The sequence below is a fragment of the Bos javanicus genome, chromosome 16, assembly GCF_032452875.1.
Source record: "Bos javanicus breed banteng chromosome 16, ARS-OSU_banteng_1.0, whole genome shotgun sequence".
NCBI classification, from domain to species: Eukaryota; Metazoa; Chordata; class Mammalia; order Artiodactyla; family Bovidae; genus Bos; species Bos javanicus.
The window spans coordinates 73,646,356-73,661,936 of record NC_083883.1 but is presented as its reverse complement, the minus strand read 5'-3'; the positions used below and the strand labels follow the sequence as shown (position 1 = coordinate 73,661,936).

Sequence of the window (15,581 nt, the reverse complement as noted above, 5' to 3'; positions counted from 1 at the left end):
CACCTGGTTTTCTCATTAAAAAACAATACGTATATATTTTAGAAAATATGGAAAATGTAGAAAAATAGATTATAAAGTGATCCATAATTTTACTCCCTTAGTAGTATCAAGATTTCATCACAGTTGCTTTTAGTCTTTTGTTCTTCACCTAGTTTTGTACATACTTGTTATTTCTTATTTCATGCTGTCTTGTATACCTGTTTCCTGTGTGAGAATTCAGGTTCATTGAGGGCAGGGACTATTTCTTTTGATGATGTGTCTCTAAAGCTTGTTTGGAAAATAGTCCTCCGCTACATGTGAAGCCAAATTAATGACAGAGAGCCAGAGGAAAAATCTGTTGAAGACATAAATCCCACGTGACATTTACAGACACACATCATTTTATTGTGCTTCGTGGGGATTACTCTTCTAACAAATTGGTTTCCCGGCACACCATTCTTGTGTACTTTATTCCTGCGCACTCCCCAGCACTGGCGTCACCAGCTCAGCTCCACCTCAGATCATCGGGCGTCAGATTCTCACGAGGAGTGTGCAGCCTCGGACCCTGGCACGCACACTTCGCAGTAGGGCTCGCGCTCCTGTGATTACCTAATGCAGCTGGTCTGACAGCAGGCGGGGCTCAGGTGGTAACAGGAGCCGTGGGAAGTGGCTTTAAATACACGTGAAGCTTCGCTAGCTCACCTGCCTTCCCCTCCTGCTGTGGGCCCGGTTCCTGCCCACGGACCAACAGTGGGCTGTGGCCTAGGGGTTGGGGACCCCTGTAGTAAGCTGTAATATAGTGTAAACCTAGCTTTTATGTACAAATGGGAAACCAAGCAAACTGTGCAACTCATTTTATAGCAAGGTTCCCTTTATTGCGGAGATCTGGAGCTGAGCCCCCAGAGTCCCAAGATCTGTCTGGATAGGTCTCTCCGTGTCTTCAGAGTTGTGGAAGGGGTCAGAGTACCCCTTGGATGTAGCTAATCTCCGTGCTATGCACTGGTGTGTCCCACGGATGCGTATCTGGGAAAACCCTCGTCCTCTGTTGCATCAGGCTTAACGCGAAGCCGATGGCCTATGTTAGGGACACTCTTCTGCTCGTTGCTTGTTAACTGCTTTCTCTGATGATGCATGACGTTTACCAGCTGCTCGGTGGTTCTCGGCTCCCGGGGTGGGACAGCCGCTCTGCCTGTGGAAGAGATCTCCTCCCCCGGAGATTGGATGGCTGTGCTTGACACTCAAGGGTTGTTCTCTCCTTGTGACTTCGCAGAGAGGGTGGTACAAGACCGAGAACGAGTACTACTTGCTGCAGTTCACGCTGACCGTGCGCTGTCTGTACTACACCAGCTTCAGCCTGGAGCTGTGCTGGCAGCCCCCGCCGGCCGAGCGGCCCTTCTACTCCCTCCCCTGGATGCTCGCCTACGTCTTCTACTACCCAGTCTTCCACAACGGGCCCGTCCTCAGCTTCCCGGAGTTCATCGCGCAGGTAGAGCCTTTCGAGGATTGCATGGGCGTTCCTGCCCGTGATGCTTCTGTCCTTGTTTATGTGATCACTCGTGAGTCTTTTCATACTGTTTTTGTTGAGTCGCTCAGTCGTGTCTGACTCTTTGCAACCCCATGGACGGTAGCCCACCAGGCTCCTCTGTCCGTGGGATTCTCCGGGCAAGAATCCTGGAGTGGGTTGCCATTTCCTTCTCCAGAGGATCTTCTGACGCAGGGATTGAACCCATGTCTCCTGCATTGGCAGGTGGATTCTTTACCGTGGAGCCACCAGGAAGCCCATACTTGGTTGCCCACAAATGTATAACACACGTTATTGTCGTGAATTCTGATAAGAGTGAAATACTGTGCGGAAATAAGCCTTCGAATGAAGGTCACCATGTCTCTTGTGTATGTGGGCTGTAGGGCCCCCCACCCAGATTCCCAGTGGACTGTGGCAGCCAGAAGTAATTACTGGGCACCGCCAGGAACCTGGGGTGGGCATCCCAGGCAGGCCAGCCCCAGAGAAAGAAAACCGGGTTTTCATGGACTTACTGGGAAAATGGAAGGAGACACTGACTAAGCTGTTGGTTGGCAAATAGTTGGTGCCCTTTTATTTTCACAGACTCCTTATGAAGTAGCTCTTCCGTGGCTGGGGGATTGTTCAGGGGAACCTGGGTGGGATGACAGAGTGGGGTTGAAGGGGGTTTGAAGGCCGTGCAGTGGTGTGTCTTCAGGTCTGGGTGTCTCTTTCTGCCCAGGACCGCTCCTGCCTCCTGGACAGCAGTCTTGTCCGAGGCTCACAGCAAGCTGCCTTCATCATTCCCACCTCATTTCCCCTCCTGCTTTGGATTCCTTCCCTCGTTCCACAGCCAGCCTCGTGGAAGCTGTGTACTAGGTTAATGCACCCAAAGTATGAGTAATCAGTGATGCCTAAAAACAGGGTTTCTCCAAGAATATTCCTGCCCCCACCCCCCAACGAAAGAATCCTCATGGAGGTGAGAATAGTAAGTGCTTGCACGTGTGTGTGTAGGCACACACGTGTGTACACATGCACACACGGGGGGCCTGGACACGTTGAAGAGCAGGGCCAGCAGCACTGTTTCACACTTCTGGAGGGGACACCCCACAAGGTGCCCCCTGCACAAATAGGAGGGTGCTTAGAAATCCCTTATTTTGCCTTAAAAATTTCACATTGTATTCAAAACATTACATTTCTGCATTAAACAATAACTTAATGCTTAAAAATTGCCAGTTAAATCATTAAACTTTTTCCCTCTCCGCAAATGTTTAAGGGAAATTGATATTCTAGGTGGATGTATTGATATGTTTAGCATATGGTTTCTCATACTTCAATTTGGGTTACCTGGGAGCATTCTTTTGCCATGGAGGAATTTAAAATCCATGTTTGAAAATCACGGTTAAAGTTGTTGTGTAAAAGCCAGAGGTGGTTTAGTGATGGCAGCTGATCTTCCAACTCAGTGATTCTTTTTTTTTTCAAACTTTAAACTTTTTATTTTGTTTTGGGGTATAGCTGATTAACAATGCTCTGGTAGTTTCAGGTAGACAGTGAAGAGACTCAGCCATGCACACACATGCCATTCTCCCCACATCCGTCTCCCATCCAGGCTGCCGTGCAACACTGAGCAGCATTTCATGTGCTATGCAACAGGCCCTGGCTGGTTATCCATTTTGAATACAGCAGTGTGTACATGACCTTCCCAAAGTTCCCAACTATTCCTTTTCCCCCAGCGACCGTAAGTTTGTTTTCTAAGTCTGTGAGTCTCTTTCTGTTTTGTAAGTTCATTTGTATCATATCTTTTTAGATTCCACATGGAAGGGATGTCATATGATAATTTTCCTTCTCTGTCTGACTTACTTCACTCCGTGTGACCATCTCTAGGCCCATCCGTGTCGCTGCACATGGTCTATTTCACTCTTTTCAATGGCTACCGACTCAGTGACTCTTAAAGTGGGGTCCCTGGACCCGTGGCTGCAGCCTCACGTGGGAACTCATCAGACGTGCAGATTCTCAGGCCCTGCCCCAGACCTACTGAATCAGAACCCTGGGAGCGGGGCTCCAGAGTGTGGTCCTGATGCTGCGAGGTGGAGAATCACTTTCCTAAGTTTTTTCAGAAGAGGAACTTCTTCTCTGGAGGTGGAGACCCTCCTTAGAGGATCGGGGTGGGGTAGGCCCAGTGTAGGGTGGGTTCAGTTCATCCACATTATGTCTCTTTAACAACCTCCTTGTTGGAGAAGGAAACAGCAACCCACTCCAGGATTCTTGCCTGGGAAATCCCACGGACAGAGGAGCCTGGGGGCTGCAGTATATGGGGTCGCAGAGAGTCAGAAGCGACTGACTGTGCATGCACGGCACGGCCATTGTAAGTTTTAAATTTTAACATTGCAGTCAATAGCTTTTGGACTAAATACCCACAGCACACCCCCACCCTTCCTTGAAGACAGATGATCTTTCTCAGAGAAACATAGACTAAACCCATTAAGAGGAAACAAATTATTTTCCAAACCGCCTCTTATCCATTAAGGAGCTTATCCCTGTGGGATCACTTCTCTGTTTGGCAGATCACCATTCTTTTTAGTTCTTGTCTCCTCCTTTCTGACTGTCCCCTGTAGAGTCTTGAGGGAATTTGAGAGGTGGGTTGCAGGGTCCTGAATCTGTCACATAGAGACGAGCTCTGAGAGCATCGCTCACCTGAATCCTTAGCCACAGGCTCTCATTCTCTCGAGTTTCTGCCAATAGGGACTCAGGTATGGAGACTCTGGGCTGCACCTCTGTCTATTCTTTCTCTTTTTTTTACCCCTTTCTAAATGGTAGCAGTTGCAGAAAGCAGAAACGCAAAGAGGCAAATTGAAGCCTTTCTTTGTAATCTGGGAGGATTCCTGGAAAAGTCAGCTTAGAAATGGCAAGATGTTTAATAAGGTACAGGGCAATAAAAAGACAAGCGATTTCTGTGGTTGCTGGGGGTGTTTATGGGCACTCAACTCCTATGAGAAAAACGGGTCTAAAAGGAGAGCAGTTAAACTACTAAGGAGCTGACCTCATAGAGTGAAAGGATTCCATCAGAGACGCCGGGAGGGGAAAGACTGGGAGGGGATGGAGAAAAGCTGGCCGGCAGAGCTTGTAATCAAGGTATGCTCTGAACAAGTGCTTGCGCGAATGAGTGAATGTCACAGGAGACGGTAGAGTTGAAATTTTGGTCCTTAGCCTCTCAGGCCAGCGTGCCCAGACTCTGAAGAACAGGAGGAGACTTGCCACCAGGGGGCAGCAGAGCCTCACTGTGGAAACCCACCCAGCCCAGCAAACCACAGTGGTTAAAATGAGAGCCTTAGGTCCACCCGAGACTTCTTTCGGAGAAGGCGATGACACCCCTCTCCAGTACTCTTCCCTGGAAAATCCCATGGACGGAGGAGCCTGGTAGGCTGCAGTCCATGGGGTCGCTAAGAGTCAGACACGACTGAGCTACTTCACTTTCACTTTTCACTTTCATGCATTGGAGAAGGAAATGGCAACCCACTCCAGTGTTCTGGAGAATCCCAGGGACGGGGGAGCCTGGTGGGCTGCCGTCTATGGGGTCGCACAGAGTCGGACATGACTGAAGCGACTTAGCAGCAGTAGCAGTAGGTCCACCTGAGACTTCTTTCGCTCAGTTTTTTTTTTTTTTCCTTTAGTGTGTAAATTTACATACCCAAGATGAAACAAGCATAGAAGAGGAGCCTCTGTAATACATGGCATGTGATATATGTACACATCAATCACCAACAGGGAAAACTGGGCCTGTCAACAGGCCCCAGTGTTAACTCAAAGGTCATCTCTGATGGCGTTTGGAGTTGGAGAAATATGGGCCTCGTTTGTGTTTCTCCCAGGGGTCTGTGGAACTCAGAAAACGAGCCAGGGGTAAGGTGGGGGACAGTGTGGGGGAGGTCTAGGCAAAGGCAGGAAATGCTGTTTATTTGCTGAGCTTGGAGCCTGGGGCCACCCCATCCTACTCTGAGCAGGCTGACTTATGCAGTGAGGAGCTGCTGTATGTGTTGGGGGGCACTGGGGGGGACTTTCCTTGTGCTCCTGCCCCAAGGGGAAGAAAGTGAAAGTGAAAGTCACTCAGTCGTGTCCAACTCTTTGCGAGCCCATGGACTATACAGTCCATGGAATTCTCTAGGCAAGAATACTGGAGTGGGTAACCTTTCCCTTCTCCAGGGGATCTTTCCAACCCAGGGATTGAGCCCAGGTCTCCTACAGTACAGGTGGATTCTTCACTAGCTGAGCTACCAGGGAAGCCCAAGATTACTGGAGTGGGTAGCCTATCCCTTCTCCAGAGGATTGTCCCAACCCAGGAATCGAACCAGTATCTCCTGTGTTGCAGGCGGATTCTTTACCAACTGAGCTATGAGGGAAGCCCTGAGGGGAAGACAGTGCTTAAATAGGGAACGTGGTTGATGGTTAAGAGCAAAACTCCTGAGCCCAGCCCTTTAGTTACAGGGTTTGAATCCCTGCTCTGCTTTGGCTTGAGAGCATTTGGTGAGTTACTCACCTTATTTGTGACTGCATTTCCTTTTATCAGTATGATGGAAAAAATAATAATACCCCCTAGATAGGATTGTTGTAAGGACTAAATGATTTCATCTAGATAATGTGGCTTGACGTGTTGTACACCCTGTTATTGTCGTTACTGTTATCCAAAACTGAGCGTCATTTCTGGAGTATGTTGTTGGAGGAGGTCACTGAAAGGCTGGGATGACTGGTTGACCCTCAGTCTGGACCTGGGCAGTCAGAGGCTCCTCACCCCTCCCCTGCCCTTGGAATGTACTTTCTGCCCACCATTCTCAGGCTGGGAGCCATTTCTGGGGCATAGGTTTGACCTTGAGAGAGGAAGGTGTCGTTCAGACCAGCTGAACTCCCTACGTGACTAAACCCAGAACAGGCCTCTGTTTCAACTTTAAAATTCTGCTGGTGGATGCAGAGATCTGCTGGTGTTGTGACACCCACTACGAGGCCTGCCTGTCAGCTCCCTGGGTTATTAATCCTGCCCTGCCGGTCCAAGCAGCCCACTTGTTTCTTTGGTCTATCCTTATAAATGCTGGGCTGGAGGAAGCACAAGCTGAAATCAAGATTGCCGGGAGAAAGATCAATAACCTCAGATATGCAGATGACACCACCCTTATGGCAGAAAGTGAAGGGGAACTAAAGAGCCTCTTGATGAAAGTGAAAGAGGAGAGTGAAAAAGTTGGCTTAAAGCTCAACATTCAGAAAACGAAGATCATGGCATCCGGTCCCATCACTTTATGGGAAATGAGGTGGGGAAACAGTGGCTGACTGTATTTTTCTGGGCTCCCAAATCACTGCAGATGGTGATTGAAGCCATGAAATTAAAAGACACTTACTCCTTGGACGGAAAGTTATGACCAACCTAGATAGCATATTAAAAAGCAGAGACGTTACTTTGCTGACAAAGGTCCGTCTAGTCAAGGCTTTGATTTTTCCAATGGTCACGTATGGATGTGAGAGTTGGACTGTAAAGAAAGCTAAGCACCGAAGAATTGAAGCTTTTGACCTGTGGTGTTGGAGAAGACTCTTGAGAGTCCCTTGGACTGCAAGGAGATCCAACCAGTCCATCCTAAAGGAGATCAGTCCTGGGTGCTCATTGGAAGGACTGAAGTTGAAGCTGAAACTGCAATACTTTGGCCACCTGATGCGAAGAGCTGACTTACTGGAAAAGACCCTGATGCTGGGAAAGATTGAGGGCAGGAGGAGAAGGGGACAACAGAGGATGAGATGGCTGGATGGCATCATCAACTCGATGGACGTGAGTTTGAGTGAACTCCGGGAGTTGGTGATGGACAGGGAGGCCTGGCGTGCTGCGGTTCATGGGGTCGCAGGGAGTCGGACATGACTGAGTGACTGAACTGAACTGGACTGTCCTCTGGGAACCAGGGGCCGGTTTCAGGTCTCACCTGGGGAGGCTCCCACGGGTGAGAACTAACATCTGTTTATGTCAGACCCGAGGCCCTGGGGTCCGGGCTGGTAGGTGAGGGCGGCAGTGGGGGCCATTCTGGGCACGATTCTGGGCAGGGGCCATCCCAGGCCTCAGAGGAGGTCAGCGGAGGATAGATGCAGGCCGTGGCTGCAGGGGTGGGCCCAGTCCCTGAGCCACCAGCGCTGGCAGTCACTGCCCCAGTCAGACCACTCAGGGTTTGGGGTAGGCTCCAGAAGGCACCTGCAGTGATGCTGACCATGAGGAATACTCACTGAGTACTCACCCCAACCAGGCTTTCCATGTTCTAACATGTTTTATCCTAGCAACAGCCCAAGGAGTAAGACATTGTTATTCCCACTTCATAGACAGTAACACGGAGGCAAAGAGAGGCTAATAGAGTGCATGTTGGGGTAGGGGGAATGAAGACTGGAGCCTTGTTGCCAGCTCGGTGACCCTCACAGGAATTAGAGTGAGGATGCAGTGTGACGTGGTGGACGTGTGGGTCTGGACACTCAAGCTGGCCAGGCCAGGTCCCAGTCCTGCGGCCGCTACCCCGACTTTAGGCTCCATTTGCTGTTCTGGCAGACACCAGTGGGTACCACCTGCCTTGGTCTGGATGCAGTGAGGGTCTGACTAGGGAATCACTTATTGGGGAAGGGGTGTGGCCTGAGACTGTGGGCTGGAGAGAAACGCCCTTGTTATAAAGCAACGAGACTTGGGCCGCAGTGCCCTGGAGCCAAGTGCAGAGGCTGGAGCGGAGGTGACTCGGTTGAACAGCTGTGTCTGGGAAGGCTTCTCTGGTGCTCTCCAATGTGGGTATTATTCACGTGTGAAAGAACCTTTCAGCTTTGAGAACTGTCACCTTGAATCATTAGAATATCTCTGAAAGGCTTTGATATTCCTTTTTATGCAATTTGCATGAAATGAGGTTTTAAAAGATAATGTGTTTTACAATGCACTTTGCAGATGAGTTAATGTGTGTTTTTTCGTGGAGTCTTCACTAAAAATTCCCATTGGCGGCAGTTTCCAGTGGTCTTAAGGTTGGCACTGACCTCGGTTTAAAACATCTCTGGTGAAATGCTTTGCATGCCGAGGTTGAATAATGAGCAGCCCTGCTCGTTAGGCGAGCTGTGTGTGGTGCGTCTTTTCTTCCTGCCGGATCGACAAGGGACAGATGCAGTTTTTTAAATAAAAGGGAGACAACTCGATGGAAGGTATACAGGGATTGTGATAATGACACGACTCTAAAGAAAAGCTGATATCCATTCTTTTTAAAGTAAAAACAAATAGAGTGAAAAACTGGGTTGTTTTCCTTCTGCTGCGTTTGCTGGTGCAATTAAGGAACAGACATTTCTCATACTCTGACTGGGGAGGCACCCAGCATCAAAACGGCAGCACTGCAGAGAAAAGCCCAGCCCTTCTGGTCCTGGGGTGCCGCATAATTATGCCTTTTTCAGCCTGGGGAGGAAGCTGGGCCCTGGGGAACGTAGGTAAGTCATTAGCTGGAAGCCAGTCAGGCACACAACGCACCTTGTGTTTCTTCCTAATTACAGATCTTCGGGTCCCTCTAGATGGTGCCTTGTTTGGGGAAGGAAAGGAGGGCCTCTGGGCTGTCCGTGGCATGTGGTCGCCTGAGCTGCAGGCAATTGGCCAGACTTTCCCGATCGCCTGGCGGGGTCCTTTGTCCTGATCCGGCAGAGGCTCTCCTGTCTCTTCTCTGCTCCCGGGAACAGGGCTGCACAGCCAGTGGTGCCCCGAGACCACAGGTGCAGCTCTGGTCCTCAGGGGGACCTGAGCTGGGGGCTTAGCTGTCTGCTCATGGGCCTGCAGGGCATGTGCACCATTGCTTATTTAGAAGCCGGAGACAGTTGTGCAAAGATGGTCTTCGGTCAGTTCTGCTTGTGAGTTGTTATCACGTTCAATCAGGGAAGCTGCTTTCCTCCGAAAGTCTGGCACCAAGAAAGGCCCCGCCCACTGGCCTAGAGTGGAGTTAGGGGCCTCTTGGGTCTTGGCTCAGCTGATTGCCTTGGTGTGAACTGTTCTAGCTGCCACAGACTGATGGACACTCTGTTCGTCATTATTTCTTCATTTGCTGATGCTCATTAAGTCCGAATGAGTTTGCTTTGTTAGACGGTATTTGTTTTCCTCTTTCTTACTCCACTCTGTATGATAGTCTCTAGGTCCATCTGTGTCTCTTCAAAGGACCCAAATTTGTTCTTTTTAATGGCCAAATAATATTCCACTGTGTAATATATGTACCATATCTTTTTTTATCCATCCATCTGTTGATGGATATCTAGATTGCTTCCATGTCCTGGCTATTGTAGATAGTGCTGCAATGAATATTGGGGTGTATGTGTCTTTTTGAATTTTGAGCTAGAAAAGGATTGATTATGAACAAAGGGGAACTTAGCGTATAGCTAAGAAAATCTCTGAGTGAGGTGGGAAGGTAGTTGTTGTTTTTCACTAAGTTGTATCTGACTCTTTGCGATCCCATGGACAGTAGCCCACCAGGCTCCTCTTTCCGTGGGTTTTTCCAGGCAAGAATACTGGAGTAGGTTGTTATTTCCTTCTGCAGGGGATCTTCCCAACCCAGGGATTGAACCTGAGTCTCCTGAATGGCAAGCGGGTTCTTTACCACTGAGCCGCCAGGGAAGCCCCAAAGTGGGACGGTAAGGAGAAATAAAGATGGGGCTGGCGCAGAAGAGAGAGAGAGGCAGGCCTTCTTGTTGAGGATGCCGTGCTCCCCAAAGCATTTTTGACAAGAAGGGTGCGGAAGCAGAGCGCTTGTCTCTCTAGTGGAGAGGACCAATGCCTTCACGCTATTATAAACTTGCATTACTCCCCCCAGTTACAGAAATAGTAACAGTTTAAAATAACTGAAGACCCTTACCATCCAAAGATTACCATCACTGCTGCCATTTTGGTGTCTCTCTCTCTCTCTCTCCAGCCTTTCATGATTTATGCAGATAGGTATCAAACAATAGTGTTTTGTGACTATGTACGATTGAGGTGCGCTTGTGCACGTAACCAAGCCCCAAGCCCCTCCTGTTGGACCTTTCGTGATTGCCTTTTTCTGCTCAAGTAATGCAGACACGAGGGATCAGGCAGCTCGGGGGTCTCTTAACTGAGGATTTTGCCATTCACTGGCTCACTGATGCTCTGCTGTGGACTTTGTAGGGTCTCGCAGAGCAGGCACGCTTGAGGTAAGGATTCAGATGAAAACCACCCTCAGTTATTCCTGGAGAAGGAAAGCGGCGGGGCATTGCACTGGATGTGGCTGTAATTACAGTGAACTGTGATCCGTGCCAGGCTGCAAGCTGAGGCTTAGCTCCCTGGATAACCTCGCCAGCCAGCACTCCCCTGGCAGACCTGGTGGCATGGGTCTTTCAAAGCCATTATTAATACTTTGTTTCCTAACACGTTATCTTTCTCAGGTGAGCTGAAGAAAATGAAAGGAAAAAGGAAATTCCTGTAGTTTGATCGTCTTACATTAAAAAAGTTAAATCAACAGCTCTCCTGGGTGTAGCTAACCCAGTGGATGACAAAAGGGGGAAAGCCATCCACGCAGGTGATTGCAGTTTCACTGTGCCAGCCCGAATTTCTTGGTCTGGCTTCTTGCTGGAAGAGGACAGTTTGAGACCACAAGCTAGCCTAACGCCGAGGCCCAAGAAAGGATTCTGCACCCTCCACCCCAGCAGCAACCCTGCAAAAATCCAGGGCAGAGGGCAATTCCTGATGTATCATGTATATGCTCAAGAATGGAATAAAAATGAATTCCTGGGAGTGTAGGTCACCCGTCACCTCTCAGGGCTGTGCCTGCAGCCCCTCCTGGCTGCAGTGGGACCCAGCGCGCCCTGATGGTTAGAGGAGAGGAGAAGTCAGAGAAGCATGCCCAGGTCACTTTCCCCAGGGCCGGCCTCCCTAGTTTCTGCGGTGTCTGGAGCCGTACTTGTCAAAGGCTGAATTGAGTCCATATCCTCTGCCCGCCAATGTGTGTAGCTACAAGTTTGCAATTAAGGCATCCACGTCCCCTCTGCATTTCAAGGCAGCCTTCAGCCTAATAAAATCATGTCAGTGTAACATCCAGAAAACTTATGTACGCTCCCTTGGTTTTTTGTTTGTTTGCTTTGGCTTGTTTTTTGATTGCACCGGGTCTTCATTGCAGCATGCAGGATCTAAATTCCCTGATTGTGGATCACACTAGGGCCCCCGGCACTGGGAGTGCAGAGTCTTAGCCACTCAACTACCAAGGAAGTCTCTCTGTTGTTTTTGTGTGTTGGTCTAGGATACATCAGGAATTGCCCTCTGCCCTGGATTTTTGCAGGGCTGCTGCTGGGGTGGAGGGTGCAGAATCCCTTCTTGGGCCTCGGCGTTGGGCTAGCTTGCGGCCCCCACAAGCTATATTCTTTCTCTGGGATAGAGTATTCTAACTCGGATGTGACTTTTAAAAGACTTTAATTGAAACATAACTTGATTTACAGTGTTTGCAGTAGTTTCAGGTATACAGCAAATGATTCAGTTACATGTGCTCAGTCACTTCAGTCGTGTCCGACTCTTTGCGACCCTGTGGACTGTAGCCTGCCAGGCTCCTCTGTCCATGGGATTCTCCAGGCAAGAACACTGGAGTGGGTTGCCATTCCCTCCTGCAGGGGGCCTTCCCCCCTTCCAGGGATCAAACCCACGTCTCTATGTCTCCTGTACTGGCAGGTGGGTTCTTTACCACTAGCTGTCTATTTGTTTACTCTTTTTAAGATTCTTTTCCTTTATAGGTTATTACAACATACTGAATATAGTTCTCTGTGCTATACAGTAGGTCCTTGTCTATTATCTATTTTATATATAGTAGTGTGTGTCTGTTAATCCCAAACTGTTAATTTATCCACCACCCCCCGCCCCCCTTTCCCCTTTGGTAACCATAAGCTTGGTTTCTATGTCTGGGAGTCTGTTTCTGTGTTCTAAATAAGTTCATTTGTATCATTTCTTAAGATTCCACGTATATGTGATATCATATGAGATTTATCGGACATAATTCTTTTCATCCAAGAGCACAGAGTGTTTCCAAGGCAAACTAAACCAACCCTCCATTCGGAGATAACAGCGATAATGAGAACTTATAAAAAAAGTTGCCTGGGGGACTCTGAAAGGTTTTAAAAACGGTGGCGCCATCCGATGACTTCTTTCGTTTCCCCTTTAGATGCAGCAGCAGGAGCAGAGCTCGCCGAAGACCAGCCTCTCCATCCTTGCCTTGGGGCTGGGCCGTCTCCTCTTCTACTGGTGGCTGGCAGAGCTGATGGTTCATCTCATGTACATGCACGCCATCTACAGCAGTGCCTCCCTCCTGAGGGCCGTCTCGAGCTGGACCTTAGGTAACTGGAGAGATCGCCGGCGGTAGAACAAGCGTCAGGAGCGAGCTTCACGGGGAAGCTGGTCAGAGAGCAGACAGGGGTGTGGTTACCTTCAGCAAACCCTGTATTTTTTAACCACATTCCTCTTGTGGCCAAGATGACGCATGCGTGAAGTGGCCGACAGAGGTGAGGGCCAGGTTTGTGGGCTGGGAGCCGAGGATGGTAGCAGCCCCTCTTCCTGATGGAATTCCTGCTAAGCTCAGCTGGGTCTGCATCTTCCTGGTGTGGCCAGCACTGCACTTGACAGGAGTCCCTGCTAAGAGCTGGTGCTGTAAGACCGAGTTCTGTAGTCATCCTTGTTTTCGTATACGATGTAAAGCAGAGTGTAAAGCTTTAGAGTCAGACAGATACAGGCTTTATTTTCAAATTGAAGTGTAGTTGGTTTACAACGTTGTATTAGTTTCAGGTGTATAGCAAAGTGATTTGGTTGTACATATACGTGTGTGTGTGTGTGTGTGTGTGTGTGTGTGTGTGTGTGTGTGAGTGTGTGTATGTGTGTGAGTGTGTGTATGTATGCATGTGTGTGTGTATGTATGTATTTGTATAAACTATATACACCACATCTTCTTTATCCATTCACAGTCAGCTGTAGGTTTGAACCTTGGCTCCATCAGCCGCTAGTGGGCAGCCTTTGACAGTTTGCCGCAACTCTCTGCATCTTCACCTGTTCAGTGAGCAGACTCACCTTTGCAGGATTGTCTGGAAGGTTAAGTGAAACCATGTCTGGTAGGTAGAATTAATGGTACATGCTCATGTAGGCCCCTCTGTTGGCCCTTATTTCTTATCTACCCATTTCTTTTGGAGGAGGGCATGGCAACCCATTCCAGTATTCTTGCCTGGAGAACCCCCAAGGACAGAGGAGCCTGGCAGGCTACAGTCCATGGGGTTGCAAAGAGTTGGACATGACCGAGCAGCTAAGCACAGCACCCATTTCTTTATATCTGCTCATAGGTGGGGTGGAGGTCTTATTTCCTCAGCAGGACACCCAATTAAGTCTCTAGGATAAGACTTCTCTGTGTATATGCCACTGTTCTTTATTCCTCTGGCAAAAACAGCAGAGAACATGCTCCTTTCTGAACAAAATCTCCTGTTTCTTTGTTTGTGTTCCTTTCAAGAGCTTCCGTGGTGGCTGAATTCAGCTGTGTGGTCTGACCTCCAGCCTGGGGCTCCGTTGGGAAATGGGTGATCTTCCGGTCAGATTAAGCTGCTCTCTGCCGGGGGCAAGAGTAATGGCCTGACTCCTTATCTGTTTGGTGATTTATAGATTTTTTTTTTTTTTAAAGAGAAGTCTTGATTGCCCTTGTTATCACATAGGCTTAATCAGAATGTTTTCAAGGAAGATGCCTTTCAGGATTGGGAAAATGCTGAGTTGTTTTAATGAGAGTCTCTTCTTCCCAAAGAAAATCCTTTTTTTTCATAGTTGAAAGTAACTAATAATCTAAGGCTTTAATGATATACTTAGGCAAACAAAATAGGATTAAATGATGGCTGTGCTAAATCAGATCCTGATTGTACTGCATCCAAATTAGGAGATTATCCATTTGGATGATTTTAACTATGAAAACTGGATAGCAAAACTCGAAATGGTGCTTAAACAGTAAGGAAGAGCTGTTGTCTCAGACAGCTAGTATCTTAAGGTCAACGCTAAGGGTGGTAACTCCAGTGACTAAGAAAAGTCATCAGTGATCCATTTGGGCACCTATCACTCAACTGAAGAACTAACCAGAATCCTAGAAGTCCTTAGTTTGTACCCACAATGCCATCACTTTTCACCCCCCTCCACAAAGTAACCTGATCTTGGGGTTTATCATTCCCTTTCTTTTTTTTTTTTAAATAAAAAAAAATTTATTCTTAGAGCCAGTTTAGGGTTAGAGCAAAACTGATAGCTCAGTTCAGGGATTTCCCATCTGTCCCCTGACCCGCACGTGCACAGCCTCCCGCAGTACCAGTGTTCCCACCAGAGTACACGTTACCGGAGATGAGCGTACCGCGACATGCCATCACCCAGAGCCCCTCTGTGTATTAGAACTGACTCAGTGTCATACAGTCCGCAGGCTGTGCCGGATGTGTGACGACATGTGTCCTCTGCTGTGATACACGCAGAGGAGTTTCACAGCCCTGACAGTCCCCAGCGCTCTGTTCATCGCTCCCTCCCCTTTAATCCTGGCAACCACTGGTCTTGTTAATGTCTCCATACTTTTACCTTTTCCAGAATGTTGTGTGGTTGGAATCATAGTATGTAGCTTTTCAGGTTGACATCTCTCACGTAGTAATATGCAACTCAGGGCTCCTCCATGGCTTTTTATGGTTTGATAGCTCATTTAATGTTAGTGCTGAATAATATTGCATTATCTGGATGTAACAGCGTTTATCTGTTTGTCTACTGAAGTATGTCTCAGTTGATTCTAAGCGTCGCGGTTATGAATAAATTTGCTACAAGCATCCACATGCAGGTTTTTATGAGCCTGTACGTTTTCAAGTCCTTTGAGTAAATACCAATAAATAACTGCAATGGCTTGGTTTTATGGTAAGAATATGCTTATTTTTGTAAGAAACTGACTAACTGGCGGTTTTTTCCCCAAACTAGCTTTTTTTTTTTTTTTTTTAGTTTTATAAAGTGGTTGTATCATTTTGTGTTCTTACCAACAATGCACGAGAGCCGGTTTCACATATTTGTCAGTACTTGGTGTTGTCAGTACTTTGGATTGTGGCCATTCTAATA

The 15,581-nt window shown here is 48.2% G+C and overlaps 1 protein-coding gene across 8 annotated transcripts in view; it reads left to right on the top strand.

Moving 5' to 3' along the window:
• The window catches only part of HHAT (hedgehog acyltransferase), a 352,361-nt gene that overhangs the window by 75,554 nt on the left and 261,226 nt on the right, over window positions 1–15,581 (top strand). For 7 of the 8 annotated variants that reach the window (XR_009730102.1, XR_009730101.1, XM_061383599.1 and 4 more), the window contains 2 exons: window positions 1,250–1,465; window positions 12,649–12,820. Coding sequence is in view for 6 of the 8 variants with exons in the window: in XM_061383599.1 (XP_061239583.1) it covers window positions 1,250–1,465; window positions 12,649–12,820 (388 nt within the window). In the remaining 2 variants the exon portion in view is untranslated. The remainder of the gene's footprint in view (window positions 1–1,249; window positions 1,466–12,648; window positions 12,821–15,581) is intronic. The other variant, XM_061383603.1, reaches the window with a different exon arrangement.